Genomic DNA, 19,413 nt, shown 5'->3' with positions numbered 1-19,413 from the left:
AAGAAGGCAACAGAAGCGGTATTATATATAATAAAAATACCATCCGGTTGTTTAGTCATGTGTCCACTCATACCTGGAGTGTTGGTTTTGAATTTGCGGAGGAGTGAAAATACCTTCAACTCAACTCATAAGCATAACCACCCATAACCCAGTCATAACCAGACAGTCAAGCTTACATCAAATAGCGCAAACTTATCAGCGAGAAATATCTACATCCATAATGACTCCTGGACCAACAAAAGCAATCACATTTTCAATTACAACACCTGAAAAGTTTACATCCATGCCATCTGGACCTCACTGGACACATCTCCTGTGTGTGTGTGTGTGTGTGTGTGTGTGTGTGTGTGTGTGTGTGTGTGTGTCACTACTCTTTTCATTGCAAAGTTAAAGCAGGTTACACAACAGTTGTGCACACATGCAATGGTTCCAGACGGGTCACTGATAATGATTCTGTACGTTTACTTTGAGTAATTCATTCTGCCCTGGTTCCTGGTTCCTTGTTAATTGAATCGTCATGTAATCATTTCAAAACAGTTGATCACCAAAAAGGCACTTTTTAATGTATAAAATAACTCCAGGTGGCGTGTTGTTCATTTAGATCCCAGTATTTTAATAAAACATATGCTTATGTATGTGACACAATGAGAAAAAGAAGTGGCTGTGGAAATGTAACTGAATTGAGTCCTGAAGTTTACCTTGATACGTTGTTAGGAAATCAGCATCATGTTGGAACATAAATTTCCTCCAATAAAGTGTCTTCATTCTGCAGCGCCATCACACCACCGTGACGCATTTTCTGTGAAACGAAAGTGAAAGTGGCTTCAGCAGCAGAATAAAAGGAGATGCTGCACTGCGGACCTGCATTTGCACAGGACAAGTCCTTCTCCTCTGCATCCTGATTTCCAAAGGACATCCTGCCATGGGCACGTCTCTTCTCCAAAGGTGGGTTGCTATATTCTTTTGTTTTGTCTGTGATTTTACCGGTAAGTTCGTGATGGGAGGACCGAAAAACTACACGAGAAAAAAATATCTACATGATAGAAAAGTGCTTCCACTGTAAACGCTTTAAAACCTCACCAGTCATGTGCTGAATTAAGCACAAACATTATTATTTTGATTTGGATTGCCTGTAATTATTTCAGATGATTGACAGACAGAAATATATAGAAATATTTCATATTTGTGGATTGTGTCTGAGATACAAACCCAAGCATTTGCATGTTTGTGATGAGTTAACTATTTTCTTGCATTTATTCAGCTGCTATTAACAGATGGTATCTAGCGTCAGTGTGAGAGGAAGTGACAGAGAGAGGGGGGGGGCGTTGTACTAGTTCAGCAGAGAGGGGCAGGTTGGCAGCAGCCATGAGAAAATACATTTTGTTCTTCCTCTCATGTTATTCGTTGGAATTCACGAAGGGACTCACCAAGCACACAGACTGATCTCATGAAGTGGCGTATGTATGACACGCCAACTCGTATGCCATTATGGCGTGTTATCTACTACTACTACTACACTACTGCACAATCACCTTTTCGCGTGTTTATCAACGCCGTTTAACCCTAACCCTAACCCTAAAGGGCGTTTACATGCCCGGATGTGATGGGTCGTTTCACTCAGAACGTACACATACACGCGCATAGCTCGAATTGCGTACAGATAATATATATAATATTATATTTACGAAAAGTCATGATGCCACGTTGAAGCACATGTGTATTTGGTGGTGTAAATGTAGTGAATATTCACATCAGTAATAGTCTGTACACCACACCACATTTATTTGAATATTCTGATTCATGATTATGTTTATTGAAACACCTCATGTCCTTCTTTTTTGATGTGGGTTTCTGTATTTAAAAGAGCCAGTCATTTGATTTGGTTGTTTTGGTCTTTTCTGGATGGGCCAGGCACCAAAGAGTCTGAAAAGTGAAGCCAAACCTGAAGTGCCTTATACTTGCATTCTCTCTGCTGGCCATCAAGGGGCGACTTCTCCTGTTCTATAAAGAATTCAGATTGCATGGAAGTGTATGAGAAAATGATCCTACATCTCACTTCTAATTCAGTACAGCGATTTAGTTCATTTACAGTTTTAGAGTAAAATAGAACTTATAGAATAAATAAATAGAACTTAAAGCAGGGGATGCTTTAGGGCGGGGCAACCCTGTGATTGACAGGTCGCTACCGCGGCCTCGCTGACAGGTCGCTACCGCGGCCCCATATTGGATATGCCTGCCCCCACTGACAAAAAAGGTGTCCTGAGAGCCATGGGAATGATCAACTTCCTGGGCAAGTTCATTCCTAATCTTACCTCCAAGACAGCATGCCTCAGGGAGTTGCTACAGCACAACACAGTATTTGAATGGACTTCTCGACATGAGAAAGAGTGGAAAAAATAAAGGAAACTGTAACTACAGAGCCAGTCCTCACATTTTTTGACCCATCAAAACCAACAAAGATCTCCACTGATGCCTCAAAAGATGGCTTGGGAGCTACACTGCTACAAATGAACGAAGACAAATGGCAACTTGTAGCATATGCGTCTAGATCGATGACAGAGACAGAGCAACGCTATGCTCAAATTGAAAAAGAGACTTTGGGTTTAGTGTTTGGGTGTGGAAATTTTCACAGTTAGGTGTATGGACTGCCAACCTTTACAGCAGAGACTGACCACAAACCGCTCATAACAATCAGGAAAAAGAACCTTAATGACATGTCACCCAGAATTCAGCGCATGATGATGGCATTGCAGCGCTATGACTTTGAACTTATTTACACGCCAGGAAAATACATTGTACTGGCAGATGCTTTATCACGAGCACCAGCTCCAAACAGTGACATGCCGGTCAGCCCTGTGACTGATGATGCTGAAACACACATCAACATTGTGACTGCTTCACTCCCAACATCAGATGTCATGTTACAGCAAATTGTACAGGAGACAGCAAAAGATCCTCTGCTGCAGAAAGTGTCCCACCATGCATGTAGCACATGCACATATACAAACATATGCGCATACATATACGTGCATACGTGCACGGCTACAATAGTCAGAAACACCAGTGCAAAAAACAAAACTAGGCTGGATTAGAAGTCACTGTGGATCCAAAGGCCAAGGTGAAAAGATGTGTTTTTAAAGCACACTTAAACCTCTCTATGGAACCCGCATGTCTAACATGTAATGGCAAGCTGTTCCAGAGTTTAGGAGCAGCCAGAGAAGGCACGATCTCCCTTGGTCTTCAATTTTGATCTAGGTACATCCAACAACAACTCACTGGATGACTGTAGATCTCTGGCTGGATTACGTACTTGTATAAATTCCGCCAGATATAGAGGAGCCAGACCAGTTAAAATCTTAAAAACAATTAAATATATATATTTGGACACCCCCCTTTCCAAAATATTTTTCTGTTGCCTGAGGGCAACGTTGTGCGCTAATGGTACACAATCGCAGAGAATATAACTAATTTACATATCATGAAACAATGCTTAGAAAGCAGTAGAACATAATATTTAAAAATAATAATAAACAACCATTTCATTAAAAGAACACTTCTGATACACATAACATGTAATGTGTAAATATCATCAATATCATGTACGCCTATCTAGACTGAAAGAGGCTAAACAAAAAACATAAACTTCATGAACCATGTAGTAAGGCAGATTACACATTACACTCTCTTCTCATACCCCAATCCACACACAAGGCCTGATCTTGTAGAGCTCATCATAGTTTTCCATGTCTCGTGTGGGCTGACGGCTATTGTCATTGAAATGCAGACGTTTTTTGATGGCCTCCCGCCCTGCAAGAGGTATTACATCAGCAACATGTGCAATACGGCTTCTGTGGCTCCAAAACATACGGGTGGCTGGGAGACCAAACAGTGACATGTGCAGCACTGTACCAAAGAACTGTTCAAGTTCTTCAACTGTGAGGTTGAGGGGCTTGGTAGGATTGTCCTGGACACTGTACAGGTTTGTGTCATTGACAGTGTGCTCAAGGATCTCATCAGAAAAAAAATATTTGAAATAGTAAGGAGACTGAATATCACCAGGTGGAGGAGGAATGTCGGTCCATTCAGGATGTTCTGGTGGAGTAGCTGAATGAAATGTTCTCCATCAAGGTTTTTGGAAGTAATCTTCAGGAGGCTCTTCATCATTCGGGTCTTTCTTTTCTTCCTCTTCCTCTTCATCCTCACTTTCTCCATCTTGAAAGGTTATAGATATATTAAATTATTAAGAAATTGATCTTAATATTACCTTTAATAACACAATATGAAGACTACAGCTTGATATCTGACTCCTGTTTTGTTTAGTGCCTACTGTATAAACCAATATTAACCTATTATTGGAACCTCATCTCAACTAACACAGTTCCCTTCCACAATGTAAAAATGAGATCAATAATAAACAGAAACTAAAACTCTTCACAAAATAATGTAATAATGTGATTACCCCTCCAAAACAATGTTCACCTTAGTGCACAACGTTGCCCTTGGGCAACAAATAGAAAAACTGTATTTCTGAAGAAACTAAATGAAAAAAACTTCATAAAACCCGACAAAAGGCTTATTTACACCTTTATGCATGCTAACATATTTGCAGTTTATATAAGTTTAGTAGTACAAAAAATCTTACCTTTTTCTCAGACCATGTGCTGTGATGGCCGCATGTCAGAAAAGAGCTTCCCGCCTCCAAATTATGCATCACAGTGACTCCCACTCCTCATTGGATTATTCTTAGATAGTTCTTTGACTAATCTGATTGGTTTTTATAATTTAAAGAAACTTGTGTTGGACATGGGGCCTAAGAAAACTTTGCGTTGCCTGAGGGCAACGCTGTGCTTTAGAGGGTAGTGACGTGGGAGTGCAGGTCAGGGATAGTGCTATCAGTTATCCTGGACACTCTTTGCAAAGAGCGAAGGTTCCGTTAAATGACACCTTTAGAGGTGTTGACAGACTTAGGTGGAATTGTTACTGATTTTAAATTTGTCATAAATCTGGAAGGTAATCAGTAATTCTTACAGGAATAACAGAGCTAGATACAGAAAACTTCCGTAGTGGCTGTAATGGTGCCAGGGGCCTGCAGGGGGAGCTAGAGGAGAAAGGAGTGTTGGGAAAACCTGTTACAGTGACCGCAGAGGAAGGTGTTGGGGAGGGGGGGTGTCGTGCAAACAGTCAATCGGTGAGTGTTGCGGACTGGACAGCTAGCAGAGTGAGGTCAATGTTCAATATACAGTATATATATATATATATATATATATATATATATATATATATTGGTCAATATATCGGAATATCGGATTTTGAAATCAACAAACATTTTTAAAATCCTTTATCGGTCGGACTCTAATATGGATCCAGATCCAGTAAGGTTGCTGCTCTGCTGCTCATCAGATCCACCTGTTGTGGTCACATTTGGAATCTTTTTTTCCTCTGTTTCTGAAAAAAATTCAGCAAAGAAATGACTCACGTAGTTGCTGAATCTGTCTTTATTTTAGATGGACAATGGTGAGTTAAATTTTTTTGGGGGTAATTCCTAAGGCGGGTCACGTTGGATGCCACTGATCTGCATAAAGTAGCGTATTCAAATGACGAGTGGTCCATCTCTTGAAAGGTTGCAGGGTATTTTAAACAGTCTGTACACCATACATTTTTTTGAACATTCTGATTCATGATCATGTTTATTGAAACACCTCATGTCCTTCTTGTTTGATGTGGGTTTCTGTATTTAAAAGAGCCGGTCATTTGATTTGGTTGTTTTGGTCTTTTCTGGATGGACCAGGCACCAAAGAGTCTGCAAAGTGAAGCCAAACCTGAATGCCTTATACTTGCATTCTCTCTGCTGGCCATCAGGGGGCGACTTCTCCTGTTCTATAAAGAAGTCAGATTGCATGGAAGTGTATGAGAAAATGATCTTTCATCTCACTTCTTCTTTAGTACAGCGATTTAGTTCATTTATTCAACTTATAGAATGAATAAATAGAACTTAAAGGGATAGTTCGGAATTTTGGACATAAGACCTATTTTCCAACTCTACCGGTGTTGGACACGTCTGGAGACGTTTTCAAGACATTTCATTCAGTTGTTCTAGTTGCCGAGTTCGCTGTGCTATGGCTAGCGCAAGTCAATGGTTCTAGTTAGCGTGGCATTAAAAACACTCATACTGACTTCACAGTGCACCCGAGGCAAATCAATTGTAACGGCAGACTATCGATGTACATATCTGTGTTGATAGAATGTTTGAAATAAAACCAACCTTGCATTTTTAAGGATTTATGTCTCAGCAGCAGCAGGAGCATGTCATACTTCCTAGTAGGCTCTGGCAGCGGTGGACTGATATCACCTAGCACTTATAAGTTACCGGTTCTATAATAGTTTGTTTACCTGCTGTCATTGCTACAGACACAGAGTAGCCTGCAGTGCTAGTTTCCTCAATCTCACAGAAATGGACACTTTTGGAGAATATACTGAAACTTTTGAAGACTCGGATGAGGAGTTATTTTCCACCCAAACCCAACCTTACCTGTACAAGCCTGAATATACAGAGGAAGAATTGCGCGAGAGGTTTGCTCAAAGGGCAGAACGTGAACGAGCGTCTGTGGAGACCGAGATAGCCCCCGCTGGAGCTGAGAACCGGGACCGAACAAATTGAGACTGGTGGTGCCAGGAGGCAATCCCCCGCAACGCGTCCGAGACGGTTCTCCGGACGGAGCAGAGGTTCGGGTTCGCGGTGCGTAATTGTGGGTTGGCTGGGCCGTGGGATGCCCCGTGTTTGCGTGAGGTCCAAGCGCTTTTCACCCAGGTCTGAGGGCATGAGGCCCGAAAATTCGGTCCGGTTCGATTGCCTATTTACGGGCAGTATTTCGGGGGCGCGTCTTAGAGTTTTGAGTCCGACAGAGAGTCCGCATGTGTGGATTTGCGTGGCCGTGTGCTGCCCGGTATTTGTGTGAGGTCCAAGCGCTTTTCAGACAGCCTTGGGGGGCATAAGGGCCGACAATTTGGTGGTGTTCAGGTGTGTATTTACCGGAGGGATTCCCTGCAACGCCTCCGAGGGTTTACGGTTCTCCGGATGGAGCAGAGGTTCAGGTTTGCGGTGCGTAATTGTGGGTTCGCGGGGCCGTGTGCTGCCCGGTGTTTGAGTGAGTTCCGAGGGCTTTTTGACAGCCTTGGGGGCATAAGGGCTGACTAAAGGCTACTGTGTCCCGCCGGGCTTCTGTCACGCGCTTCTCTGTTGCGGTGTTGTGGTTACTTCACAACTAACCAGCGCAAAGTAAAATTCCGCTGCTGCTGAGAAACTAGTCCCTCAAAAAATGGATGATTCATGCGATGCGAGGTTAATTTTGTTTCAAATATTATTTTATCAACACAGATATGTACATCGACAGTCTAGTGTTTTAATTGATTTGCCTCTGGTGCACTGTGGAGTGGGCAAGACTGTTTTTAATCCCTGGCTAACTAGAACCATTGACTAGCGCTAGCCATAGCACAGCGAACTCGGCAACTAGAAGAACTGAATGAAATGTCTTGAGACGTCTCCAACACACCGGTTGAGTTGGAAAATAGGTCTTATGTCCAAAATTCGGAACTATCCCTTTAAAGCAGGGGATGCTTTAGGGCGGGGCAACCCTGTGATTGACAGGTCGCTAGCGCAGCCTTGTTACCATCACTACCACCATATGGATCCAGATCCAGTAAGGTTGCTGCTCTGCTGCTCATCAGATCCACCTGTTGGGGTCACATTTGGAATCTTTTTGAAATGACTCACATAGTTGCTGAATCTGTCTTTATTTTAGATGGACAATGGTGACTTTAAAAGTTTTTTTGGTAATTCCTAAGGCGGGTCACATTGGACGCCACTGATCTGCATAAAGTAGCGTATTCAAATGACGAGTGGCCAACGTTATGGTCCATCTCTTGAAAGGTTGCAGGGTATTTTAAACTTCATGGGATATTATAGTACTCTGAATAAAGACTAATAGATTTGTCTCTTTTTACTTTCAGTGAGAAGCTGTTTGAATAATCTCGACCAAGTGTGGCGGGACTGAGACTGGCCCTACAATGGAGGTAAACAACTCCAACAATTAAAAACATATAATGGAAATATTATCCAACCAACTAAAGTGTATGGGATTATGAGTTGTTTCATCACACCTGAACATTTTGTTTTTTAATTTTTCAAATTTATCAAGGGAACCAGTGATGAAGCCTCATTCGGTGATCTTTGTGCAGAAATGGAGTACACTCCAACACCATGGTCCAACACCAAGAGTGACTGTCAACACACCGATACAAGTGGTGAAGGTCAGCTTGATACCATCCATTCTTCTCTCTCACTCAACACGTCTGTTGAGTAGCTTGAAGTGAAACCATTAATATAACCATTAGAGATGAGATGATATCAGATTTGATTGTGAATCTGAATAAAGTTGATCACAATAAGTTGATCATGGTGAATTTCTGTTGTTGGGATCATCGTAAGTATCTTAACAAGTGACTTGAAAAAGCTGTCTAACTCTCTATCATGGTAGACAAAACCTGATTAAAAAATACAGGATACAAAAATATATAAATAATATATTTATCAATCATTTTTGACCAAAAAGACCCCACTAAGCATATTTTGATGATAATCGTGATACGATTATGAATCACAATTATTTTGTCCAGGAAAATCATGATGTGACATTTTCACAACATCCCATGTCTAAATACAACCATTATTATTGTCATGTCCACAGAGCCAAGCCCCACTGTGAAGATGGCAGCCTATCATGACAGTAGCAAGGTTGTCCACACTAGTAAGTAAAAGAAAATCCATTTGTACATTTTGGTAAATGGACCTGCATTAGATACATAGCACTTTTAGGTCTTTCTCACCACCTGTTTTTGGAAAAGTCCACTCATGGTTGTACATTGTTGCTATGGAATGATGCTTTTCTCATCAAAATCTTTGGCTGAATTCAGACATCAGCTTGAACACATGATTTTGGACTTCTATTAAGATACTATGTGAATTAGCGACAGCTAGAAAGACCTACTGCTGACCATATTTGTCACTCATTTTGACTGGTAAAAGTGACAATGAAGCAAGTCATAATATAATAACCGCACAAAATGTAATCATTTAATTATTCTAATAACATAATTAAATAACAGTTAAGTGCATTATATACATTTTTGCGTGACTTTATAAGCTGAGCACGATAATTTTTTTTAGAATGTCATAAATTCAGCAATAATAATAAACGAAAACAGAGTACTCCCCCTGTGATCTTTAAGCATAGGAACCCTTAAGGTAAATAATATGATAATACCAAATTAAATAAACCAGCACCTCTTTAAAAGAGTCTGGCCGAGATTGTATTAGGCAGCATGGCATGCTAGAGAAGAAACCGCTGTCAACCACGTTAACCCTACGTCATGCAAGTGGACAGGAAGTCACAAACAGCCAGCTCAATAATGATTTAAACTATAAACCCAAAACCGATACAGTTTATTATGGTACAAAGTGTGCAATCGTCTGCTTGGGCAGGTGGATAGGTTAAATTAACACAGGACTTTCACCCAAGAGACTGCTGTTCATGTCCTGTGTGAAAAGTCAGCCTTGTGACTCATTAGTATGATTAGGCTTGTGAGTCACGTGAGTCGTTAGTCAAGTTAACGATCTTTTCCTCACCCTAACTGAGAAGTGTTCACTTTAAAAAGACACTGTGCATGTATCAAGCGTATATTGACACAACACTGATATGTTGCTTGAGGGGTACTCTGGGGTACTTTGAGGTAATTTGAAATGTAATGCCACTGACACCTTGGTATTTAATGAGTTGGAATTGAGAATGTGTCGGTTATACTTGAACCAGCAGATAATAGAGAATGTTATGACACTCTCGATGGAGTAGTAGAAGGTGGGAAGAATGTTCTTATTGACCCCAAACTGACAAACAAGCTGACCTTCCTCAGGAGATACTGCAGGATTTCCTCTGTGTAGGCAGAGTTGATGTGCATCATGTTGATGCGTAACGGCGGCCTCGTACAAGCAACTACTGGCTTTTTATCTTCTTCGGATCAACTTCCTCAGCTTGTTAAATGCTCCGCTGGCGCGTCACCTAGTAAACACGTCTTCAAAACGTCGATGTAAACAAACACAAGGTACTGCGTGCGCATCTTCCCCTCCCAACTCACGCGGGCCTCGGTTCGCTCTTCAGCACGGTGGCTGCACTTTGTGCACCTGCTGCCTCAGACATCTTTCCATCCTTAAGCATATGTTGATTTGTATCTGAAGAGAAAAAAACACAACTCAGATCATTTTCTGGATGTTTGCCTAAGTTAGCCTGAATGCAAAATTGTACATTGTGCCCCATAGACAATTCATCAAACATTCAATCTGTCACTTTACTCAGTGTTGGAAATGTGGTTATTTGCTTGAAATAATAGACAATTCATGATTTTTTTTAAAAAATAGACATCTTCACATCCACAGAGACCCAACTGGAGATGTTATTGGAGGATCTTGGGTTGGAGAAGTTCTATCCAGAGAAGCTATCCCTGAGCACAATGCTTCAGATTGATGGAAAGACCATGACTGATGAACCTCCTCGGTGTAATTCAGATCTTCCGTGGTATTTTCTGAAGAAACTGATGATGGTCAATGTGACAGCGAGGAACGTGAAATGTACATCAGTATGTGAGTCAAACGATGATGATGTTGCATCAGGAAAGGAAGAGTTAGATTTTGATTATTTGTCTGATAGTCCTGATGTAAGTGACCCCCTGAACCCCCTTGACATAATCACTGCCCTCTTTCTGTGTTCTGATGGCTTTGTACGTCAAGAAATGGCACTCAAAATGTCTATGTGTCAGTTTTCCGTGCCTCTGTTGCTTCCTGATTGTGACAGAAAGCAGTGCATGCTCATGCTTTGGGCCATGAGAGACATTGTCAAAAAATACAGACCTCAGTCGCTTTCACAATCCAAGGGGTTTATTGAAGACAGAATTGTTCTCGCTAAACTTCCAATGATATCTTTTGTAAGATTGGGTGAGTGCTCTTTGTCCAAGTCTGCGATCCTCAATAAGCTTCTGAGCAATTCTCAGCAGTACCATGATACATTTGTTCATCGTAACATGGAGAGTGGTAACAGTTCACGGAGAATCTCTAATGGAATGGTTGAAGTCACATGGTACCTTCCTTGTGGGAACAAAAACATGGATGCCTTCAGTGAACCAGTAGCTGTAGCTAACCTTCGTGGGGACATTGCATCGTTTGAAACACAATTTTCTTTTTTGTGTCAGACATCTACAGCAGTTTTTGTTTTCTTTGACACTTTGGACTCTGAGTGCCAGCTGCTTACCAACCAACACCACAAGGCACAGATATTCTTGGTGGGTAAACCTCAAAGCAGTCGCTCTAGTATTGATGCTTTAAAAAATGTAGCAACCAAGTTGGGCTTGACTAAAAGCAACATCCTTTTGAAGACTAAACAAATGAATGATGCAGACTTTGTCAACAATGTGCAGAAAACGGTCAGCAGTTTAGTTGAGAACTCACAGATAAAGATGGGAGTTGAGCAGATGGCCGACATTGCCCATGAACTGGGAATCTGGGTTGATGAAGACTCTTCGGATTGCCAGACTGCCAAGAAAAATGCAGATGCCATCACTGCTGAAATTAAAGACATCTTCAAATACAAAGAAACTCAGTTACCCTTGCAAGGCCAAATATGGAAGGAACTGGCTCGCTTAGAGAAGGAAGAATTCCGGCTTCAAAACGTTGGGTCTAAGGGCATAGAAAAGTACAAAAGTGATCTTCAGTTAGAGAAGACCAAACTTCGGGAAAAACAGAACTCTTACGATGTGTCAAATGCAATGACATGTTTCATCAATGCAATCTCAAGCCCAGGGCCAGAGAGGTGCTATTTCCTGAAGTGGATGCGAATGAACCTTGATAACTTGTCTCGAGACAAACTGTCTAGCCTCAGAGAGCTGTACAAAGAAAAATGCAAAGATTCTGAAAACAAAGAGGAGATCAAAGACATTGAACGACAACTTTCCAACAGCTCTCTAGGTACTGAACACTTCTTCCGTGAAATGGGTCAGATCTATGAAGCTTCACTCTCCCTTCCAAAAACCGACCTATCGCGTCAACAATTAGAGCATCTGCCCAAACTATGTGCACAATTGTTACTTGATGGATATCCTCTTGAGCTTGTAGATGGAGATGCATCCAACATACCTCTCAGATGGGTGAGTGATGTTCTCTTTGAGCTCAATAAATTGGTGTCTCCTAAGAGCAAGATACTAGTAGTCACAGTTCTTGGAGTTCAGAGCACAGGAAAGTCCACTCTCCTCAACACTATGTTTGGAGTGCAGTTTGCAGTCAGCAGTGGTCGATGCACTCGAGGTGCCTTTATGTTGCTGATCAGAGTCAATGAAGATGTCAAGAAAGTACTCAACAGTGACTTTGTGGTTATAATTGACACTGAGGGCTTAAAGTCACCAGAGCTTGCACAACTAGACAATAGCCATGAGCATGATAATGAGCTGGCAACACTGGTTGTGGGGCTTAGTGATATCACCATCATCAATATTGCAATGGAGAATTCAACAGAAATGAAAGACATCCTACAAATAGTTGTGCATGCTTTCCTCCGGATGAAAGAGGTGGGCAAAAAGCCCAAGTGTCAGTTTGTTCACCAGAATGTGTCAGATGTTTCAGCCCACGACAAGAACTTGCAAAACAGGGAACTGCTCTTGCAACAGTTAAACGAGATGACGCAGGCAGCAGCCAAAATGGAAAAGAAAGAGAAGAACAAGAACTTCACTGATGTGATGGAGTACAGTCCAGACACTGGCAACTGGTACATCCCTGGACTCTGGAATGGGAACCCACCAATGGCACCAGTTAATGGTGGGTACAGCGAAGCTGTATATGAGTTCAAGAAGAACGTCATTCAAATCCTTGGAAGTTGTGCATCATCTGCTAATGATATCTTGGATTTTACAGAGTGGATGAAAAGCCTCTGGAATGCAGTAAAGCATGAAAACTTCATCTTCAGCTTCAGAAACAGCCTGGTGGCTGATGCATACATGAGGCTGTGCACAGAATTTAACAAATGCGAATGGGAATTCAAAAAATACATGTACACGTGGGTTACTACAGCTGAAACAAAAATTTCCAATTTTGGTACAGTTGCTGTAAAATCTGAGATTTCTGACGTGAGGAAACTTCTTGCATGTTTGAAAACTGAAGCCTACAAAGTGCTGTCTAAATGGGAGAAACAGCTTCTTGACAATCTGGCACAATACTTCAAGCAAACTGAGGGTCATGTCTATCTGGTTGAGGGATACAGAGAGGAATTCTCAAACAGTGCAAAGAGTCTTCGACGAGAAATGGAGAGCTCTGTAATTAATCAGCTCAGAGCTGCAGCTGACATCAGACAGGGAATGACAGAACTTGATAGAATCAAGGAGAACCACACAAAAGAATTAGAGGAGAGAGTCTGTGCGTTGATTGAACAATGTCAGAAGAAAAAGGTGCAAATGAGAGAAGAGGAGCTGGACAAAGAATTTGACAAGATGTGGGCTAAAACTGAGAAGGAACTGTCCTTTTCAGAAATTAAAGTCGAGGACATATACACCAGTGTGTCTCACTCTCTGATGGCAAATGTCCAGCACAAGGGAAGTCATGCATGTCAATTGTTAAGTCAAACAAAGCTGCAAGATTGTGGACTGAAGCCTTTTAAATACACAGCTGAAGGATACTATGAGCGATTTAGAAGCAAAGTGAGAGAGATGTTGAGCATTCCAAGCCACACAAAGGCTGTACAACAAATTGCAGACAACATCATAGCGATTTGCACACAGTGTGTAATTGAAAAAACCAAAAGAAAAAACAATTACCATGACACTTACATCCAGGAGATTTTAAACATGATTGATGAGAGGCTGCAAAACAATCAGGATGTTAAGACGGACATTGAGTTTGAAGTTTCTCTAAAACAGCACATCTGTGGCGTTGCAGCCAGACAGTTTCAGGAAATGCATGAAGAATTCTCACATGCTAATGATCCCCATAGATGGCTCAATCAGAACAAGGAAAAGTTTCGCACTGATTTTAAAGATGTGTTCCATAAGCGAGACCAGTGCCACAAGAAGGCACAGGAATTCACAGAGAGCTGCTTGAAGCCTGCAGTCGAAGACTTTGTCAACCGTTCCTTGGGTCTTGATATCATCGATGAAATGAAGACATGCCAGCAGTTCAGTACACGGATGTTCTTCCAGTATTCACTTTTACTGGATTTGCTCTCAAAGAATGCCTTTGTACATTTCCTGACCTATATAGACTCATATGAGGAGTATGTAAAGGATTGGATACTTGACCAAATAGTGAAACGCTTCTCAAATGGGTCTACAGCGTTTGAGTTTGAGGATCAACATGTTCAGTCATGTATCAGGAGCATAAATTATGCTATCAACAAAGCTAAAACAGGAAAGAGTGGCAACTTGAAGTCTTTCGTTCAAAATGTCTGTCAGGAACTTGGTGATAAACTGGTCATTTCCCAAGATGCTCTTGGGGCTTTCATGATCCTGAACAATGCCGACCAGGAACAGTTTGCTCACTGGCTCACTGAGTGTGTCAAGGACATGGCACAAGCTCTGAGAGAGAAGTTTAATGAAACAAACATCCAAATGAAACTTGAAAAACTTCATGTGAATCCCCAGAATGTGCTTTTCACCGAACTGATCGGATGTGGTAAACAGTGTCCATTCTGCCAAGCACCTTGTGAGGCAGGAGGAAAAGCCCACACTCAGCACTGGACTTCACTACATCGGCCTGCAGGTCTGGGTATATTCAAGTGGTTTTGGACAGAAAAACTTGCCACTGATGTATGCTCTTCCTCTGTGATCAGTAACAAACGTTTTCGTTGCGTTGCTACAAAAGGTAAATGGCACCGCTACAAGCGTTACCAAGACATTTTCCCAGACTGGACAATTGCTCCAGATAAAAGTCTTCAGGCATCAGACTACTGGAAATACGTACTGGCAACATTCAACAAGCAGTTTGCTGAAGTGTACAGTGCAAAGCCTGCTGATATTCCTAAAACATGGAAATATATCACACGTAAGCAAGCAGAAGCAAGCATCAAAGTGTCATTTAACATCAAGTGAGAGACTACATGATATGTGGTTACAGTGGTGGACTTCCTCCTCCTCTACATTCATTACCCTCACATGGATGTTTACATCCTACTTGTCTTATACCATACAACGTTTGAAGATATTGTTAGTACAGCTTGCAACACGAACACGAGAAAGATACACTAGATTTCTATTTCAATACTTGTTCTTTATTGTTATGATTTTAACAAGAAGGTGGACCTGAAAGCAGAAACAGACAACACTTGGACTTCGGCACAAAAGCAGGAAGTGGTTTACTGTGAGAGGGTTCTGGGGTCACTGAGGGTTCAGGGGGTCGGATGATGGTTGTGGCACGAGAAAGACTGAGTCCGTGGCTTGAGTGTTGAAGACAACTGAGTGGGCTGGCTGGTGAGTAGATCGGCAACAGATGGACAGGATGTCCAGATAATGGAGCACAGAGGCTAAAACAACAAAAACCAAAATCTTCAAAAATCAAGACAAATAGAGCCAGAGAGCACTGAAGCACAAGTAGATAGAAGAATTCAGCGAAGACTGAGTACAGGAACCGAGGTGTATATCCTGGTGATCATGAGAGGGAGTAGCCACGCCCACAGACAGACAGCAGGGAAGAACGAAAGGAGGGAAACAAAGAGTAGCAGCCATGGTGAACTATGACAGAATCTATTTGTTTTTGTTTTTGTTCAATAACTGATGTAAAAATGAGAGATCATTTAGTCTAAATATAGTTTTCTTCCTTATATAATTAAGTCTAATATCTACATTTCTAATTGCAAAGTTTATAATGTCTTGTTTTTATATCAAATAATTACCTGCTTCAAAACATTTGCATTTTTAAGTTTGTGTTATGTCTTTAAAATCTATTTTTTTGTTTCTATGATTTATAAAAATGCCAAATATTAACATTGTTGAGTGGCAACAAGTGAACTACAATTTTACTTTTTAAGAAATCATTCAGTTTTTATGTGGTATCGTCACAATTGGACAACACTTTGATTATGTATAATCAAGTATGATATGCGATTATTTACTCAGTAGACTTAGAATATATTTGCTTTTGTGTATCTGAATGAATATAAATGTCTGATGCTAAAAAATTTCAAATCATTCAGTCCAAATATAACATAACATTTTCTAAACTAAAAATGTTTGATGTTTTTGCTTTTAATTTCAATTAAGTATCTGGTGTTAAATATTTATATCTTAAGTTCATGTATTCATCTTTAACTCCAAATTTAGAATGTTTGTTTATGTGAATCAAACAAAAGATCATTCATGGCCACATGACATATCCGTGTTTTGTCAACCTGTATTCATGACAGAAAGCTTGTTTTTATGAAGTTATGTATGATATGTGGTCTTTTTTTCATAGCCAGACTTTAAACTCTGTTTCTGTTTCTGTGAAGTGCCTGATTCAGCATATTTACATTTTAAAGTCCCAGTTGGCAGGTCTGGCGGATCGAGGGAACTACAACTCTCACACTCCTCCCCCATGACCACCGAGCTCCTTCCCCTCGACTCCGTGCCCTTTGAAATCCCGATCACGCCACCTTTGAAACGCGGGTCCGATGTTGACTCTGGTTTTATCACGGGCACCGTCGCCATCTTTCTTTTTTTCCTTCTTTTCCACTGGTGTTTTCTTTTCCTTGGTTGTTTTCGACCTCCTCATTTCGGTTTTTAACTGAGGAATTGGAAGCTTGCTGCTACTCCCCTCCGCCTCCCCCCTGTGATAGTGGAACAACCCGAGGGAGGAGGGGTCTGTGTGCACGAAGACAGCCCTGCGTGCTGATTGGACAGGATGACCCGGGCTTTGTTGATATTTTTGCAAAACAAACAACAGGCTCTACGTGCACGTAGAGGCGCGTTTTTTTTCTAAAACCGTATGATTTATGTTGTTCTATCGGAGCGTAGTGTCGGCTTCAGTGAATATGATAAAAAAAAGTTGCTGACTGGGACTTTAATAGTATTCAAATATAATCATTCAATACTTGGTGTTAACATGGATACATTATTTACTTGTGTGAGCTGATTCATTTCAACCTATTTGTTTTGTTTCGTTTGATTTGGTCTTTTCTATGTTCAAGGCCATTTTTTTTTGCCCTTTCTATCCTGATATGTTGATGTTTTCCTTTCATAACCTTCCCATTTACTTTCTACTTGCACCACATTTACACACAGCTGACTGGGAACGACCAACATCATTTACCACACTTGTTGGATTTCCTTCTTGAATCTTGAGTTTGAAAATTATTTCCTTTGTTTCAATTGCTCTCATGGAGTCATGTTTCGCTTCAGTTAGTCAAGTCCAACAGCGTTAAGGTCTGCAAACACTCCCTTTTTACTGCGGACTCATTGTCAGACTTGTGCTGGTATTTGTTTCAGAAATACAAATTAAAAAGTGATTTCCTCCTCATGAGTGATTCCTTAATTGTCTCTACTTGATCTGGAAAATTAATCATTAACTAAAATATTTTGATCTAATTTGTTTGAGGAATTTTTCATAAAACCAGAATGTTCAGCTATTAAACAAAATGAGTTCAGTCAGACAACTCACGTTTGAAGTTTTATTCTTTTAATATTATTTTAGACTTTTCACTTGATGAAATGGTAGAAACTCATTAACCAACATTTTTGCAAATGGAGTGCCACCTGTAGAGAAAAAAGTAAATGTATTAGACAGTTGGGATCTATGGAAAATCCTCAATTGCACTATCAATATATATTGTATAATATAGTACGTTTTCTGAATAAATAACAGCAACAGAAAATAAATTCATGATTAGAATAGCCAGATGGACATGTCTGTTGTTGACTAGACTTGCATCACATTGAAGCATAAAAAGCATATCACAATGAAGTACTGATCAGACTGTTTCAGTCCTGATACCGATAGCGAGGGTTTAAGGGATCAACAAGTGTTGAATGAATAAACTATATGCCTCACTGTGTGGAGGTGACTGGGATCATACAGCAGGTTTGACTTAACTAATGCTTTTCTAACTTTGTAAATCAAAATGTAAGAAATTAATAGTGTTGGGGTTACAACAACAAATGTCATAAAATGAATTATTTAATTGGATCAAGTTACGTATTTAATCCGATCAAATTACGTTTTTAATGCGATCAAATTAAGTATTTAATTAGGTAATTGAATTGTGAATTAAACCATAGATTGTATAAAAGAATTGGACCTCGTCATGATGTCACACATTGGTTTGTGGACTACGTTTTGTTCTACGTTTAGAGTGTTCAGCATATTGGCCGTCACCTTTTTAGGTTTTGGACGTCGCCATCTTGAAATTTTTGCAACCAGTGAAGGAAGTGACCATATTTGGACTGTGGAGGAGGGAGAGGTGGATCCGACAACAAAGCAACTGAGCAGCAACCTTACTAGATTTGGATCCATGTGGATTCTGGTGTGAAGCTGTTAACAAAGGTCAACTTTACAGATAAGTGTTAAGGGTCGTTCACACCTGATATTGGTCGCGCAAGTTTGTCCTCAAAGCAAAACAAAATGATCTCAAAATAACTCAAATATGTATCAACAAATATGCTTTGTTGTTTAATGAGTTTTATTGGATCATATATTATCATTAACCTTGATTCACATCACTATAATGTCTGTTGAGGTTACGGGGTTGAATATTTCCAATTGTAACAGTGCTTATAACACCCTCACTACCCCATCTAGTGGCTGAGAGCAGTAGCACATCTTTGCTGGCAGTTTAGTTTTGTTTAGTTTATAAGCTAATATTCCAATGCAGGATGGGGATAGGCTTATTGATGACTCTAAATGTCCCGTAGGTGTGAATGTGAGTGTGAATGGTTGTTTGTCTCTATATGTTGGTCCTGTGATAGACTGGCGACCTGTCCAGGTTGTACCCTGCCTTCGCCCAATGACAGCTGGGATCGGCTCCAGCAGTAATTCATATTTATATGATACCTAACACCGCTAACACACCCTGATGGAGTGCAGCTTGTCCAATCAGGGGCCACGATTCTGGCCCCTGATTGGACAAGCTGCAAGTGACCTTCCTTGACTGACTGTCATAGATACAAGGGAAGACTTTCTCTTATCTGTATAAACCCCATGCAGGTCCATGGTCACATGACCTGTTGACGGCACCAGAGACAAGTTTGATTGATCTCCCCATGTCCTGCCCTCTGTGCATGTTGATATACCTGCTGCCTTCAAGTACCCATCAGAAGAAGAGCACAATTACTTTGAATAGTATTTTGTTTAAGTATTTTGTG

General features: G+C 40.7%; 2 protein-coding genes across 2 annotated transcripts in view; one reads left to right on the top strand and one right to left on the bottom strand.

Moving 5' to 3' along the window:
* LOC311008589 (neuroligin-2-like) overlaps positions 1-19,413 on the bottom strand; it is a 217,323-nt gene that overhangs the window by 16,068 nt on the left and 181,842 nt on the right. The window lies entirely within an intron of this gene.
* Positions 819-17,566, top strand: LOC311009469 (up-regulator of cell proliferation-like). Its single transcript, XM_084003660.1, has 5 exons — positions 819-945; positions 8,008-8,070; positions 8,196-8,307; positions 8,745-8,804; positions 10,487-17,566. The coding sequence occupies exons 2-5, from the start codon at positions 8,065-8,067 to the stop codon at positions 15,169-15,171; spliced, it is 4,863 nt and encodes a 1,620-aa protein (XP_083859786.1). The 5' UTR covers positions 819-945; positions 8,008-8,064; the 3' UTR covers positions 15,172-17,566.

Source organism: Eutrigla gurnardus, assembly GCF_963514095.1.
Source record: "Eutrigla gurnardus genome assembly, chromosome: 23".
Taxonomy (NCBI): Eukaryota; Metazoa; Chordata; class Actinopteri; order Perciformes; family Triglidae; genus Eutrigla; species Eutrigla gurnardus.
Note: the sequence above shows the minus strand (reverse complement) of the source record. Positions and strands in the feature narration are given on the sequence as shown.

What these genes read in the sequence shown, in the direction of transcription:
- LOC311009469 (XM_084003660.1), top strand. An exon ending in CACCGATACAAGTGGTGAAG is followed by an intron (nt 8,308 to 8,744) that starts GTCAGCTTGATA and finishes TCATGTCCACAG; the next exon opens with AGCCAAGCCCCACTGTGAAG. An exon ending in TAGCAAGGTTGTCCACACTA is followed by an intron (nt 8,805 to 10,486) that starts GTAAGTAAAAGA and finishes TCACATCCACAG; the next exon opens with AGACCCAACTGGAGATGTTA.